This window comes from Mastigoproctus giganteus, chromosome 6 (assembly GCF_048544385.1).
Source record: "Mastigoproctus giganteus isolate SK-2022 chromosome 6, ASM4854438v1, whole genome shotgun sequence".
Lineage (NCBI taxonomy): Eukaryota > Metazoa > Arthropoda > Arachnida > Uropygi > Thelyphonidae > Mastigoproctus > Mastigoproctus giganteus.
This window is the reverse complement of record NC_143580.1, coordinates 8585050-8600146: the sequence shown is the minus strand read 5'-3', so window position 1 is coordinate 8600146 and position 15097 is coordinate 8585050. Positions and strand designations below refer to the sequence as shown.

General features: G+C 35.8%; 1 protein-coding gene across 1 annotated transcript in view; it reads right to left on the bottom strand.

Annotated features, from left to right (window-relative positions):
• The window catches only part of LOC150083884 (uncharacterized), a 43218-nt gene that overhangs the window by 14534 nt on the left and 13587 nt on the right, over positions 1-15097 (bottom strand). Inside the window, exon 3 of the mRNA XM_090375525.1 lies at positions 9768-9953. Within this exon, the coding sequence (XP_090231651.1) occupies positions 9768-9953 (186 nt within the window). The remainder of the gene's footprint in view (positions 1-9767; positions 9954-15097) is intronic.

Sequence of the window (15097 nt, the reverse complement as noted above, 5' to 3'; positions counted from 1 at the left end):
AGAAATAGATGCCACAATTAAGTAAATTGCTTGATGTGCAAATTTAAAAACTGCATCAGTTTCTAACCTCTCTAAATAAACATATATAAATAAATGAATCTCATAATTTGTCTTTATTCCATTCCATTTAGTTTTTTTTGCAATATTATCAAGATTTATACAAGAAAAAATTACTATTAAATTCTTAATTCTCTTATAAAACTATGATGTCATATTAAAATGAAATTAATGCAAAAAGCAGATCATATCTATCTATACTGATATAATTTTAATTTTTGGTGAAAGAATGAAATAGCATATGCAAATCATTTAAGATACTGCATAACAGAGCAAACATACACAAAACGTCTCATGAGAATTATTAAATTTCACTGTCAGCACTACATGAGTACTAATCATAGCGTAAATTAAAAATTTTTTATAGCTACAGTCAGGAATATATCAAGCAATCGAAAAATTTCATAATCCACTTGAAAATTCAAGTGGATATAACTCACTTGGTGGTGGTCTCAAAGTTTTTTAAATTAAGAAGTTGGCAAAAAAAAAAAAAAAAAAAGTGTTCCAACACTGTCACAATGTTTTTCCATCTTGCTACAGTCAGTTCTTCATTCAGTACTTAAATGAACTGTATTTTTTCAACTGTATATTTGCACTGATATAACTAAGGTACTGTGCCAATAAACAGCATGTATCCTGTAGTTGGTTTACCTGTTCACTTGATGAAAAACTAATGTTTCTGAGAAGAAAAAAAATTGTGCACCCTTTGCCCAAAACAGATTAACTTAGCAATAATATGAAAAAATCCCCTTAAAAATTTCTCGCTTCTTGATGGAGAGAGGTGAAACCCAGACCTTTTCCACATAGTGTGCTGATCAGAACGACTCTGCTAGCCACAAAAGCAATGAATGAACTGTGTAATAAGTTCTTGATAAATTTCTGAATTTAAGTCTTGATGAAGAAAAGTGGACCAAAACAACACCCTAATATTTTCAGAATGTAATGGTATCATAAAGAAATGCATAAATCATAATCTACTCTTTAGGTTATAAACAGACAATCACGTACCACTGAAATTGAATTCTTTCAAGCATGTCAGTTCATGTTGAGAAAATTTTGCAATATGGCTCTCAGAATTCAGAAAAGACCTTGACTTATTGGTAGCCATTGATAAAGATTGCATAACCATCTATTATTCCCTTACATAGCAATATATTATTCCCATGTGGGATTAACAGTCTCTGTTTGCCTCACATTTCCTGTTTTTTCATATGACATTGCGTGTATTATACTTTATTCTATATAATATATAGAGGTGTTTAAGCATTCTTTCTAATTCATTAACTTTCTTCCTACAGTGCACTCAACATATAAATAATTATAACTACATATACAGTGGCGGACAAAAAAAACTGCATTACTTGTGAATTTTGTAAATAATGTGTTTTGTGCTGCATTGTGGGTTGCAGAAATGTTTGAAATGCATTTGTTAGATGGGATATATATCTCTGTGAATGAAATCCAATAAAAAGACTCCACCTGATATACCTAATTTCCATAAATATCTTCCCAAAGGGTAAAATGCATAATAAATGGAAATATGAGAAAGCATGCAAATGGCAATCATGACAACAAAACATACATTTTATTGCATTTACATATACAAATTGAAATAATAAAAAAAAACAAAAAACCCAAGAGTATTATGTACTGTAAATCAGCAAAATAAGTCCTCAATATTTTATTGTTCCTCCTCAAGCTGCAATTACAGCCTTGCAACGATCTCGCATAGAGTTAATCAACTTCTGGATATATGGTTGCCCAATTTTGTGGTACCACATTCTTACAATGCTCTCCTGCAGGTGAATCTTCCTCGTTGGCTTCTTCTGAGCAATTTAGATGACATTATGTACCAGCAATTTTGGGCCAGTCCAACACTGTAATGCTAGAATTTCTCAGGTAGGACTACGCCTTAAGGTAGAAAAACGAGGGAAAACATTGGTGTATGTTTTAAGTCTTGTGAGACAAACTCATCATTAAATCTATATAACATAAAACTTAACCAATTTTGCTGTGTGACAAGGTGCTGAGCCCTGCTGAAAAATGCAGTTTTGGATGTCTGTGTGGTGATCCCTAATAATGGGTTTCAGGCACTCCTCCAAGATAGCAATGTAGGTTTCTGCATTCACCATTCTGTTAATTAACTTAATTCGACCCACCCCTTTGCTTGTTATGCATCCCCAGACCATCTAACCTACTCTTTACAGTTGGTGTTATGCAATCAGGATGGTATGCCTCCGATTTTCATCTTCTGACATATTGCTTCCCATCCGAGCCAGGCTGGTTGAATTTCGATTTGTCAGAAAAGAAGACAGTGTTCCATTGCTCCTTTGTCTATAAAACATGCATTTTAGCCCAAGAAAGTCACTTCTTCCTCATTTATTGGTTCAACAAAGGCTTTTTCTTCTTGGGCTGATAGGCTTGCAGACTACATTCCAAAAGCTGTCTTTGGATAGTTCATGCACCTGTTTCAACACCAGAGGCCATCTCAAAGTCCAGTTTTAGATCAGGAGCACTAGCATGGTAATTACAAAGGCATAGCCATTTCAAATATCGATCTTGGGAAGAAATAGTCACTCTGTTATGGCCTGATCCAGGTCTTCTCTTCACATCACGCTTTAATTTCAGCACCCGGGATACTGCTGACTGGTAGCAGCCTATTTTATCAATCATAGCACGCGTAGAAAGCCCTTCCTGGGACAAAGAAACAGCTACACTTTTTTTTTCTTGGAACATATGGAACATATATATGTCAACTGAACATATGGAGCCATGCTTACACCCCCACAAAACAGGATACTAATGAGTGTGTATACCCTTCCAACACCGTATTTATAGAAATGGCTGATGCAATACCTTGCAATTACTGTCTGATGCAATAGAAGCATTATCTAACACAATACCTTTGCTTTGCGACAAACAATATCCTATACGTTTCACTACAAATGTTACTTTTTTTAACGTGATGCAGTTTTTTTGTCCGCCACTATATATGTCAAATAGCCTTATCTGTGGGGAGGGGGACAAATTGTCTCCCAAAAATAATCAGTGACATAGCATAATGTATCAGAAAATTTGGAAATACCCGACAATGCATGTTTATTGTTAAACATTATTTCATATTGAAATAATGTTTAACAATAAATATGCATTGCATTTGGCAAAAAATTCCTCAAAAAAGCAACCTTCAGCATGTACTATGTTATGTTATGCATGTTAACAATCATGTTGTGCAGTGTGAAAAATTTAGAATAACTCATGGGAGAAAACCCTATTTTTCTCTGCTTGAGGTAAGCTAACTAAATTCAAGCCTTGATTCAAGTTGCCTTTAAAAATTCCTCTGATGGGGTTCAAACCCAGATCTTGTAAAATTGTAAAACAAGTAATTCAACTTTGCTGTAAAAAGATATGTACACAACTGACACAATTTGTTGTGAAATCTGAGCATTAGAAGGATGTGTCAATGTGCATTGCCCTATATCAGTGATATATACAGTCAGTCCTCGTATGACATGTGTTTACACTACACGAATTTGATCATACATGATTTACAAATAGGGGAACGATATCGTATATAACACGAACCGAATTCGCTTATGCATGATTCGCCTTTGTGTTTACAAGAAATGGCAGTCGAACGTGGAATCACCCCAAATGAACGCAACACGATAGCAACGAAGAGAAGAGAAGATTCTGAAAATGTATTTATATGTTTTTTATATCAGTGAAGGGGAAACACATTTCATCATAATAACATAAAAACCCACACAATTCCAGCTATCGGTATTATCGCAAATGCAATTAGATCGAGTTTACTACCAGTTTATAACAGATTCCATCAACAGAAATGCAACTGGAAATTGTTTTATGGTAATGTTCTAAAATGTTCTAAAATGTGAGCTAGTGAGGTGTTAATAATGTCTCTGCCTTTATGGTGTTTATTCAGTTGCTACACGCGTGCAGCTTTGTTTATGTGTATCAAGCGTGCCTTCTCATTTTGTAATTGTGCTTTATTCCCTAAAAATGAGTAAAATACTTAAAAGGTGTAAAAAGGTAGTGTGTCCTGGTGAAGACACTACAGATTTTTTTTTTTTTTTTTTTACTATAATGCTCATTTACAATCTGTTCGAAATAACAAACATTAAGTAAATTTGATGTATGACAAATATCAGTAGGATTGTCTACACTACAGATTCACAGAGAAAAAGAAAAGCAATATCGATAAACGGAGGTGGACTGGGTCAAAAATTCTTACCTGGGAAAATTTGTAGTGGCCTCGTACTAGCGTTTATGGCCAAAATCACACTTCTGGCCTCTGGCCCACCAGGGTTTCCCTGGTAATGCTTATGGCCCAGCCTGTCTCTGTTAGAGAAAAAATATGAAATTGTGAAACACTGAGCGAAATGAAAGAATGTGTGATATTGCACGTGCTACAGGCCTAAATGAGGCAATGCCGAGAATTAGAAAGAATGCAGAGAAAATAAAAACAACTTTCATAGCAGAAACAACTCAAAGTGTAATAAAATCCATTAGATCAAGACAAAGAATTGGAAGAGACGGAACGGCTGTTATCTGTTTGGATAGAAAATGAAACAAAGAATAAGTTTGCTTACGATAGAATCAAAAGTATTAGCAATATTTTATTACGTAATAGTCATAATAAAATACTTACGTATGTATTTTATTACGATTATTTATTGTGTTTGGTAATGATTTGGTTAAAAATGTGTGTTCAATCTTGGGTGGTCGGCACCGAACCCTATTTTTCTCATAGGGCCTGTTATTTATATTGCATGATTTTGCATTGTACGAGGGTTTCTAGGAACACAACTATCGTGCTATAGAGGACTGACTGTATAATCTTTTTTACTGAGGTATCTCCACAATTTTCTCAAAGAATACTGTAACCCCATTATATTTTTTTTCTAAGCAATTTATGTCCCTTAAATACATTTTTGAGATATCCGTTTATAATGCCAATAGAAGCTGATAAATTAATAAAAATAAATTTATCATATAAATATTAAAAATTTATGGATAATTTTTCAATAAAGTAGATATTGTATGCCAATGTACTTCTAAAATGATCTTACATATATAATATACAAGTAGCATCTGATTAATATACAGGTTATATTCTTAAAACCTATACATTAAGCAAATATTCTTAAAACCAATACATTGAGGAAATATTCTTAAAACCAATACATTAAGCAAATATTCTTAAAATCGATACATTAGGCAAATAGCAGATTTTTATAAAAGTTCATGCTGCAAAGGAAGAAAAACATGTCATTCACATCTTCTCAAACTTCATATTTTGCTGTTTTTTTTGTATATTTTATTCACAAATCAACATATATAATGAAGTCTTCACCCAGCTGTGGTGAAGACTTGATCTTTTTTGGCAGTAGAGAGCTCGGATGTTTCCCCTAGAGACCTTGCTATTTCATTTGTTGCCAGTAATGATTTAGTATGTGAGATGATCTCCTTCAATGTAAAAAATTGAAATGTGTCAGCACTACCTCCTGCTACTACATTTTCTGTTTTTCAGGCATTTGGGTACCCATTGGGCACACACACTAGTCAATACATCAACACAAACTGGCCAATTTACTTTCATGACAACATCTATCTACAGAACAATCTCAGGCATCTGTTGTGGTGCAAGCATCACTCTTCTTACTAACACATCCATCTGAAAAACATTTTTACTATTGCTTCGCTGCTATCAGTGATGAATAATGTTGCTTGTAACTCTACTCATTCATCTGTTGGTGCACTATGGCCAGAGATGCCGATGCACCTAATAAATCCCCAAACAAACAAACATTCATCTGTTAGATGCCATGTTGCCAAAAGTGTTGCTAATTTTTTGACAACATAACTCCTGCAGTAAAATAATTAATAACACTGTATTGCTCCTCTGCTCAAGACATTGTGCACAATTCTGTTGAACAAAACTGATAGAGAATGGACATGGGGGAAGGAATGGAGCTTCAACAACACCTAGATGCATCCATTCACTAACATGGAGCAGAGAGGAGTTCACCTTTGTTTGACTGCCCCTTGGATATGTAATAATAAAAGCAGAAAAATAACAAAAAAAAAATTTTAAATGTAAATATCCAATTCCAAAAATCCCAAAATAAACACAATATATGGACAATATCCATTTGATATAGGTTTAGCATGCTAACGTGCTGTATAGTAATAGGAACAATGTTGACTATGCTAACATGCTGTATGGTAGTAAGTATGATTTTGACTGTGCTAATGTGCTGTATGGTGTTGAGTATGACACTGACCGTGCTAATATGTTGTATGGTGGCAAGTACAGTGGAATCTCGTTACAACAAAGTTCTGTATTGCTCCATGTAAAAAAAGGTAAAATTTTGACATATTTTGATATGTCAAAATTTTACCTTTTTTTTTTTTTTTGGTACATACTGTATATCTAAGAATAATAAATAATAATAATATCAAAAATACATTAATAAAATAAAATAATAAAAATAAAATAAAATAAAAACAAAAGCCTTGTCTAACAATACAGTAATAGGAATAACATATTTTTTAAAGATTTTATTTTATTTGTAAGATAAACTAAGAGAAAAGCAATATTAACGGAAATGAAAATACTGTACAGTATATATTTTGATATATACAATATTTTAGTATCATAGTAAAAGGAATTACAATCTTAATATAAAAGGAGACATACAAACCATTAACTTTTTAATAAATTAATTTAATTTAAAGAAAGAATCCAATGTTGTTTGCACAGTTTTTGTCCTATATGCATTTTTAACTTCAGAACAGACATTATCAAATGCAATAGTTGTTTCTTTATCAACGTTACTGCAGGCCAACACATTCTCTATTATGTTCAATGCATTTTGGCCATCTTTTTTAGATGGCAGTGTGTGCACTTCTTCACTTTCGCTGCTGGGTACGAAACATTGTTTTGTTTGGTACCCAGCAGCTCTTCTGGTGTTGGCGTTGCAGTGGTAGCAACTTCATCATCCACCTTCACAAACTCTTCAAATTAGCCAACAAAATCCATATGCTCCTTCAAATTCTTCCATTCCTCACTGTTGCTATCACATTCATCTGCAGGACCATGTTTTTCGATGATGTTCTCTTTTTTTTTTTTTTTTTTTCGTAGTTGTTGGAGCATAGGCTTCTGTGGCCATAATGCACCTCCCAAGGCTTTTGCAGTACTTTGATCCAAGCCCGATGCGGGAATCGAACCCACGACCTTTGGGTTGCCGGGCAGGCACTTTACCCACCCGGCTAGTCTGGTCGGCGATGATGTTCTCTCCAAAGCCACTCTTTCTGAAGCAGTTGATTATTACACTTGATGTAATACTTTCCCAAGCAATGACAAGATTATGGATAGCATCCAAGACATTCCAATTTGGCTGCAAACTTTTCCCTCCTTCTATGTTGCAGATCAAGTACCTTATCAGGCGGGCTTTATATGCTCTCTTGAGGTTATAAATAATGCCTTGATCCAGAGGTTGCACTAAACTGGTGGTATTGGGGGGTAAAAACAACAGCCGTATATTTGTCAACTTAAGTGTCTCGGCAGAATGGGCTGTACAACAGTCTAGAATCAACAAAATGTACCCTTTTTTTAAAGCCATTCTTCTGTCCAATTTTGATAACCAAGACTGAAAAATTTTGACCGTAAGCGAAGCACTTCTATTGGCCTCATAATCACAGGGAAGTTGGTTAACTGCTTTAAAACATCTTGGCTTGGAAAACTTAAATCAAAGTGGGTGTAGTTTTGTACTGTCATCTGAATTGCAGCATAACAGAACAGTGAGTCTTTGTTTACTTAATTTTCCACCATGAACAGCAAAGGTTTTGTTTGGCAGCAAATTATAAAATAAACCTGTCTTGTCAAAATTAAAAATATCCTTTGCCTCATATTTTTCAAAGATGGACCGTACAGAACACAACCAGTCTGTAGTCTTTTCTTTGTCGACTAATCCAGACTCACCTCAAACACTTCACGAAACCAAGTTATTCCTGTCTTTAAACCTTTGGAACCAGCCACTGCTGCATTTGAAATCACTAGATAATTTGCCTTTTCTTGCAAAATCGGATCTGATATTGGCAAATTAGATGCACGCATTTGTTGGTACCACTGGAAAAGTTTTGTTTCAAGCTATTCGTGTTTTGCACCACGAAGTCGTTTTCTGTTTTTCATCACTGCTCCGGTGTCACACACTTCTTCGTCTTTTTCAGTTTTTCAGTATAGTAGATATTGTAGGTAAAGGGATGTTGTATTCCTTTTCAATGTCCGTTTTGCTTCTTTCCATTCTATCAGCCTCTTGTATAATTTTTAGTTTAATTTCCAGGCTTAATTCTGTCCATCTATGTTTTGTCACCATAACACTGCTAGATAAGATTTAATATAAACAAATTTTAAATTAATTTAAAGACACAAGTTCAGACATCAGCTCATATAAAATGGCACAAAAAATAGATTTCTGTATATGATAGCAAAAGACTCTCTGAACCGGGGTAACAATTGCAACTGACCTTATTCTCGTGGAGAGCAAGGGAGTGCATGTAAACAACTTAGTAAAACTTTTTATTCTTTTTGTTTATTTAACAACTCATCCTTCAGAAAGATGTTTTTCAGAGTGCCCTTGACGTTACAGCTACCATAAACTGCTTTTGTTTACACAAAACTAATTTCTAACAAGTCAGTGCCATCCTTCGGAAAGTAGGGAGCCAGGTGGCCAGGGGCAATAATCAGATTGCTCTGCCAAGATTTGTTTTAAACATACAAAATGACAATATTTATTTCTCACGGGGTGAAAAGAACTTTGTAATACATATTAACCAAATTTTGCAATAAACGAATATATTTACATAGAAAAGCCTATCAATCAACTTGTGTTCTATTTGATATATATTTAGAATGCTAACGTGCTGTACAGTAATAGGAACGATGTTGACCAGGTCAATGTGCTGTACGGTAGTGAGTATGACGTTGACCATGCTAATGTGCTGTGTGGTAATAAGTATGATGTTGACCGTGCTAATTTGCTGTATGGTGGTGAGTACGACGTTGACCATATTAATATGTTGTTAGTTAGTTAGTTAGTTATTTGGTTTTTAGGAGCATTAGCAACTAAGGCCATATTACTCCGGGATATGCGGTGGTCATTCCCTGACCTTTCCACATCCTCCGTATTTGGTTAATATGTTGTATGGTGGTGAGTACAATGTTGACCAATCAAATTGTGTTCACTGCAAAACAATGTATATGTCTATGGATGAATGGTATAAAAATGTTGTATACATGTTAGCAAATCTACATCAACTGAACATATATTGTGTTTATCTTGTATCTGTTATTGGAATGGGGGGTTTAATGGCACAAGGGCTACTATGGCCAAATTGCACCTGTTTATCTTGGAGAAAGGTAGGCTAATAATATGCGTTGTGTAATTGAGATTGCCTTTTTAAAACAAGGTATGATTTTCAGAAATAGTTGTTAAACAAGACTGCTAAAAATTTAATGTCTTACTCGAATTTAGAGTTCTAGCAAACTTCCAGCAATCATATTCTTATTCAAAAGTGAGTTTTAAATAATTCAAAATAAAAGCTAAGGGGAGAAGAAACTTAAAAATTGATGATTACTGTATATACAACATTAGTAAACAACAAAGAATAAAAGAATAAATTACCTTGGCACCAAGACTAACAGCAAAAGCAATTTTAGCATCAGCTGCTTTTTCTTTTTCAAATCCAGATATTCCTAATTTCATAACATCATAACGAGCTTTTTTCAAGTTAAACTGTGACTTCTGGATAGTTTCCCCATTTTGGGATATTTCTTTTTTTTCTTCTTCTGCATTACTTAGATTTAATACCTGTGCATTGCATATTACAAAGTATTTTAAAACATTTAAGAGCATTTATTTTAAATTAATATAATTAATTAACAGTTTCAAAAAAAAATCACAATGAGAATTATTCTTTAATATGCAAATCATAGGAATAATGTCATTAGAACTTAGCTTCCAATGTCAATATGTATGGCTTATATATAGAACATTCTAGAAAACTGCTACAAAACTTTGACATTCTCGCACAAGAGAAATTTCACCTTACCTAAAATCATCCATCACCCCTAAAAAGGTTCTAAGAAGCGTTCCAGTCTCCTATTTATGACTCTTTTGGAAAGGTCTGAATCCCATTAGTGACTGGAGGAATTTTTAAAAATTCTCCTGTAGTGAGCTGATCTCACCTGGAAGGATTAGGATTTCTCCACAAGTTATTCTTGGTTTTTTCATCTTCATATCATGCACACTGGCACATGAACAAACACTTGCACAAATTCCTCCCATCCTGCACTGGTACCACTTCATCAGTGTATTTATTTGCCACAGCATTGCTCTAAAGCACTTCATGGTGGGATGGCAAAAGCTACTGTTTGCTTTTATACCATGTTTTTAACCTGCTTTTAACCCATTTTTACTTTATTTTAAGTGAATAGTTCTTACCAGTTTTATATTTTTATTTTATTTTACTTCTGTATACTCAGTAAGTTGAAGTAATTAAAGAATATTTTGATGATATGAATGAATATTAGACAAACTGGCCCAAACGATAAACTTCTTCCTGTGGGGATGTGATGAAGATAAAATGAGTGTCATGATATCCACATAAATTTCACAATAAAAACAGCAAATTTTGATATTATATTACCATTTCTATAACAATACACACTTCTGTATTAAATTTAGTAATAACCCAGGTGGCAATATACTACAAATCAGACTGTGAATGTTTTAAATATCTGTAATCAGGCCTTCCAAAGACGCTCAGCTACAAATCCTAATTATTACAATTCTGAAGATCAGTTCATTTGTTTTTCAGGGAAAATCCAGAGCTTACCACAGGCAATGAAAAATAATTAATTAAATAAAAATAAGAAATATATAAAAAATAACAAAAATGAAAATAAACAACTTGTATTTTTTTTTTGTGTAAACCCGAAACATGAGAGGTATTAGAACCTATAGTACTTAGTACTGTGCTTGGGTTGGAGGTCGAGAAGATGAAAGAAGATATTTGTTGACATTGGACTTGAACTTCTGTAGACTAATTTTCAGGAAATACGTATGAAGGAAGGTTGTTCCAGAAAACGGCAGTTGAATGAATAAACGAGGAATATGAAATGTTGGTTCTGTGAGTTTGAAGTTGGACAGTAAATGGATGTTGGCTGGTGGCGGCACGTGTTCGGACTGTTTTGAAAGAGAGAGCAGGAATTATAGAAGCCAATTCAGAAGAACAATGCCCATGGAAGTATCTGTAGGCAAGCAGCAGAAACAGTACATCTAGGAGACAGCGAGTGGAGAGACTCTGTTAGAGATGAATCATTAATTAACCTAACTGCCCTCTTCTGAATGGAATCAAGATGCCTGAGAGAGGTTTTTGGGGGGCACCACTCCAGATGTGGGAACAATATTCCATGGTAGGGCAGATTTGCGATTTATACAGAGTAAGCAGCTGTTTGGAAGAAAAGTAACGCCAAGAGCGAAAGAGAAAACCAAGTGTTTTAGATGCAGAGGAAGCAATATTTGTAATGTGGTTGTGCCAAGAGGGATTAGAAGTCAGGGTAATCCCCAAAAGAGATATATCATTTTGCCTAGAAATTGGAGTGTCACCAAAAATAAGCAGAGGAGCAGAAGAATCCTTTTTGTGAGATATAAGACAAGACTTGAGTTTTAGAAGGGTTGAAATCAACTAAGTTGTCTTTGCCCCACTGGAGAATTACCTGAAGATCGGCATTTAAGGAATTGGTAGCAGATTTTCGAGAAGTTGAAGCTGATTGAGCAGGGCAAGGTTTCTCAAAGTGGAAAGGGAAATGCAATGTGCTATCATCGGCAAAACTATGGTTAGGATTTCCAATCAATGGAAGAAGGTCATTAATATACAAGAGGAAAAGAGTGGGGTAGAGAACTGAACCTTGGGGGACACAGGCATTAGTGGAGAAGTTAGAAGACAGAGAGCCATCTACCATCATCCTCAGTGAGCGATCAGAGAGAAAACTGGATAACCAATTACAAAAAACAGTTGCCAAACCATAAGATGGAAGCTTGTTTAGAAGACCTTTATGCCAAACATGATCGAAAGCCTTTGAGATACCAAGGGCAACTACTTGAGTTTCACCAAACCTTTCCATTGAATTTGTCCATAAATGGGTAACATAGGCCAGAATATCATCAGTGAATCGGCACTGACGGAATCCATACTGGCGATCGTTGATCAGATGGAAGGTTTCTAGGTAGTTTAAAAGTTGGCAGTTAATTGATTTCTCCATTACTTTAGAAAGAGTAGAAGTAATTGCAATGGGACGATAATTGGATGGGAAGGATTTGTCACCCTTTTAAGGAACTGGCTGGATATGAGCAAATTTCCAAGCAGAAGGAAAAACACCTTTGGAATAAGAAAGTGAAAAAAGGCGGCAAAGAATAGGAGTAAGTTCAGGAGCACAGGTTTTGAGAACAAGTGGAGAAATACCATTGGGACCTGGAGCTTTCTTAGCATCAAGATTCATCAAAATCCTTCTGACATCCTTTTGACGGAAGACCACAGGAGGCATTGAATGGAGCGTGTTGGGAATGGTGGGAGGTGTTTTACCAAGATCATTAATACATGAGTTGGAAAAAAAATGGGATGCTAGCAGAACAGCTTTATCCTTGGCTGAAATGACAACAGAACCATCTGGTTTGAACAGAGGTGGGAGCAGAGATGGGCAAAAGTTGTGGCCAATAGCTTTGGCAAGAGAACAGAATGCTTGGCTACCATTAGTGCAAGAAGCAAGTTTTCTGCTCTTAGCCTGTTCAAACTCTAGTTTGGACTGATTAATAACTGCTTTTCAATAGTTGCGAGCTTTGGTGTAGGCAGAAAATGAAGAATGCAACATTCTTCTCTTGAACAGCCTTAGCACATTTATTGGAAAACCAAGGTTTAGATAAAGGATGAGATTTTAAAGTGGAGTGTGGGATAAAGGATTCCATTCCTGCAAGAATAAATTTACTCACGCAATCTGAGCAAACGTTGACATCAGAAGTTTTGAAACAGTAATCGGACCAAGGAAAAGAAGAAAAGAAACCTCACAGGTCATCCCATTTTGCATTCTTGTAATGCCAAACAACACGAGGTTGGGAATAGCCATGATATAAAGGTTCCATCGGAGAAGAGACAATCACCAAGTTGTGATCTGAAGTGCCTAAAGGACCTCTCACTTCGACCGTGTACTTAGAAGGGTTGTTTGTGAGAAAAAGCTCAAGCGTGTTGGCTGTATGGTTAGGATTGTCTGGTATTCTTGTAGGTAAATGAACAATCTGTGCAAGGTCATTAGTAATTGCAAAAGCCTCAGCATCTCGACCAGCTGGGTCGGTGTGACTAGAAAATGGAAGCCAGCTGGAGTTGTGAACATCATTAAAATCACCAAGGAAAATTAACTCACTGTTAGGAAAGTTGGACTGGAGAAAGTCAAGTTGCAAATAGAGGAAGTCAAAGAGCTCCAAGTGATTAATGGAGTTGGGAGAACAGTAGAGACAACAGATGAATTTGACACAATGAGGTAGAGAGATTTTAAGCCAGAGAAGATCAAAGAGAGCAGATTCCAAATTGCCAAGTCTCTGACAGGGAATATCAGAACGGACATATGCACAAGTACCACCTTTGAGGCGAAAGGAATCATACAGCGAATAATTTGGGCATCTGAGATGAGCAGTAGTTGAATCAACCGATAACTGAGATTCTGTCAGAAAAAGTACATGGGGTTTGGCAGACTGCAAGTGGAAATGGACATTGAGGTTACAATTGAAACCACGTATATTTGTGAAATGAATTAGGAAGTGTTTGAGAGGTTTAGATCTTTTCGCAGATAAGCTTGTTCTGTTAGTTTGACAATTCGTGGTGTATTCAATAGTAAGAAAAAGTGGGTGGGACATGCTGTATGAAGTAATGAAATTTTTGGATATGGCGTATATATGGTAAGAATATACCCAGATCCTTGACATAACGTGGCCTCGACAATGCCCCTGCATACACACTACTCGGACTCCCTCCAATCACTATCTGGCAGGGTAGAGGTAGCAAGATTATACACTAGCTGATCCAAAAGCCTCCTAGAGAGTTACCAATAGGTTCGGTCCGGTGTACTAACTAGCAGCCGGCCTGCAAACATCATTTAGAGCTGTACCCTCGAAATGTAAGGAATATTGGATCCCGCCACGATGTTCATCATAACCTCAAAAGTCGTCAATCATACTGCATGATGGAAGAGATGGGGAAGGGTTGACCGGAACATAGCTCTAGAGACTAAACATGGGTTCCACCACTTCAAGCCTCCAATAAGCAAAGTGGTGGTATTGGGCCGGTTGATGAGAGTCATCTACCACCTAGTACTGCCTGGTAATGTAGAGGAGCGGCATTCCTCCATGATGTGGTGTGGGCGCCACACCTCGACCCCTGCTTACGTTGGTTCACACCTGGGTTCACACTTGTGCATGGAGCTTATACCCAGGATTACTAACAGTCCCACCATCATGAAGGTGCAAGCAGAGGATTTGGCTGTCACAGACTGTCCGGACTTCGCCGAAATTGGATCCACTTGACTTGAGTGTCACCCAAATATCAGTTCCATCAGCGTTTTAGACTCCCAGGTAGCAAGTACAGCTTGTCTGGCATATCTGAGAGAATGTCTGTGACAACCTCAAGGACCATTGAGGACCTCAAGGAGTATTTCTCTCACATACATAACTATCCAGCTAACCTATGAATTTATCCTAAGCTGCCAGTCTCAACTATCCACAGAGGTAACTTATTCCAGTAATTAACAACTTCTATTAAAATATCTTCTTAAAATACATTCTAAATCTCTTACCCTGTAATTTGAATTTATGGCCTCATTTATAACATTAAGACCAATTATGGCCATCATTTATAACATTAAGACCAATTATGGACATCATTTATAACATTAAGACCAATTATG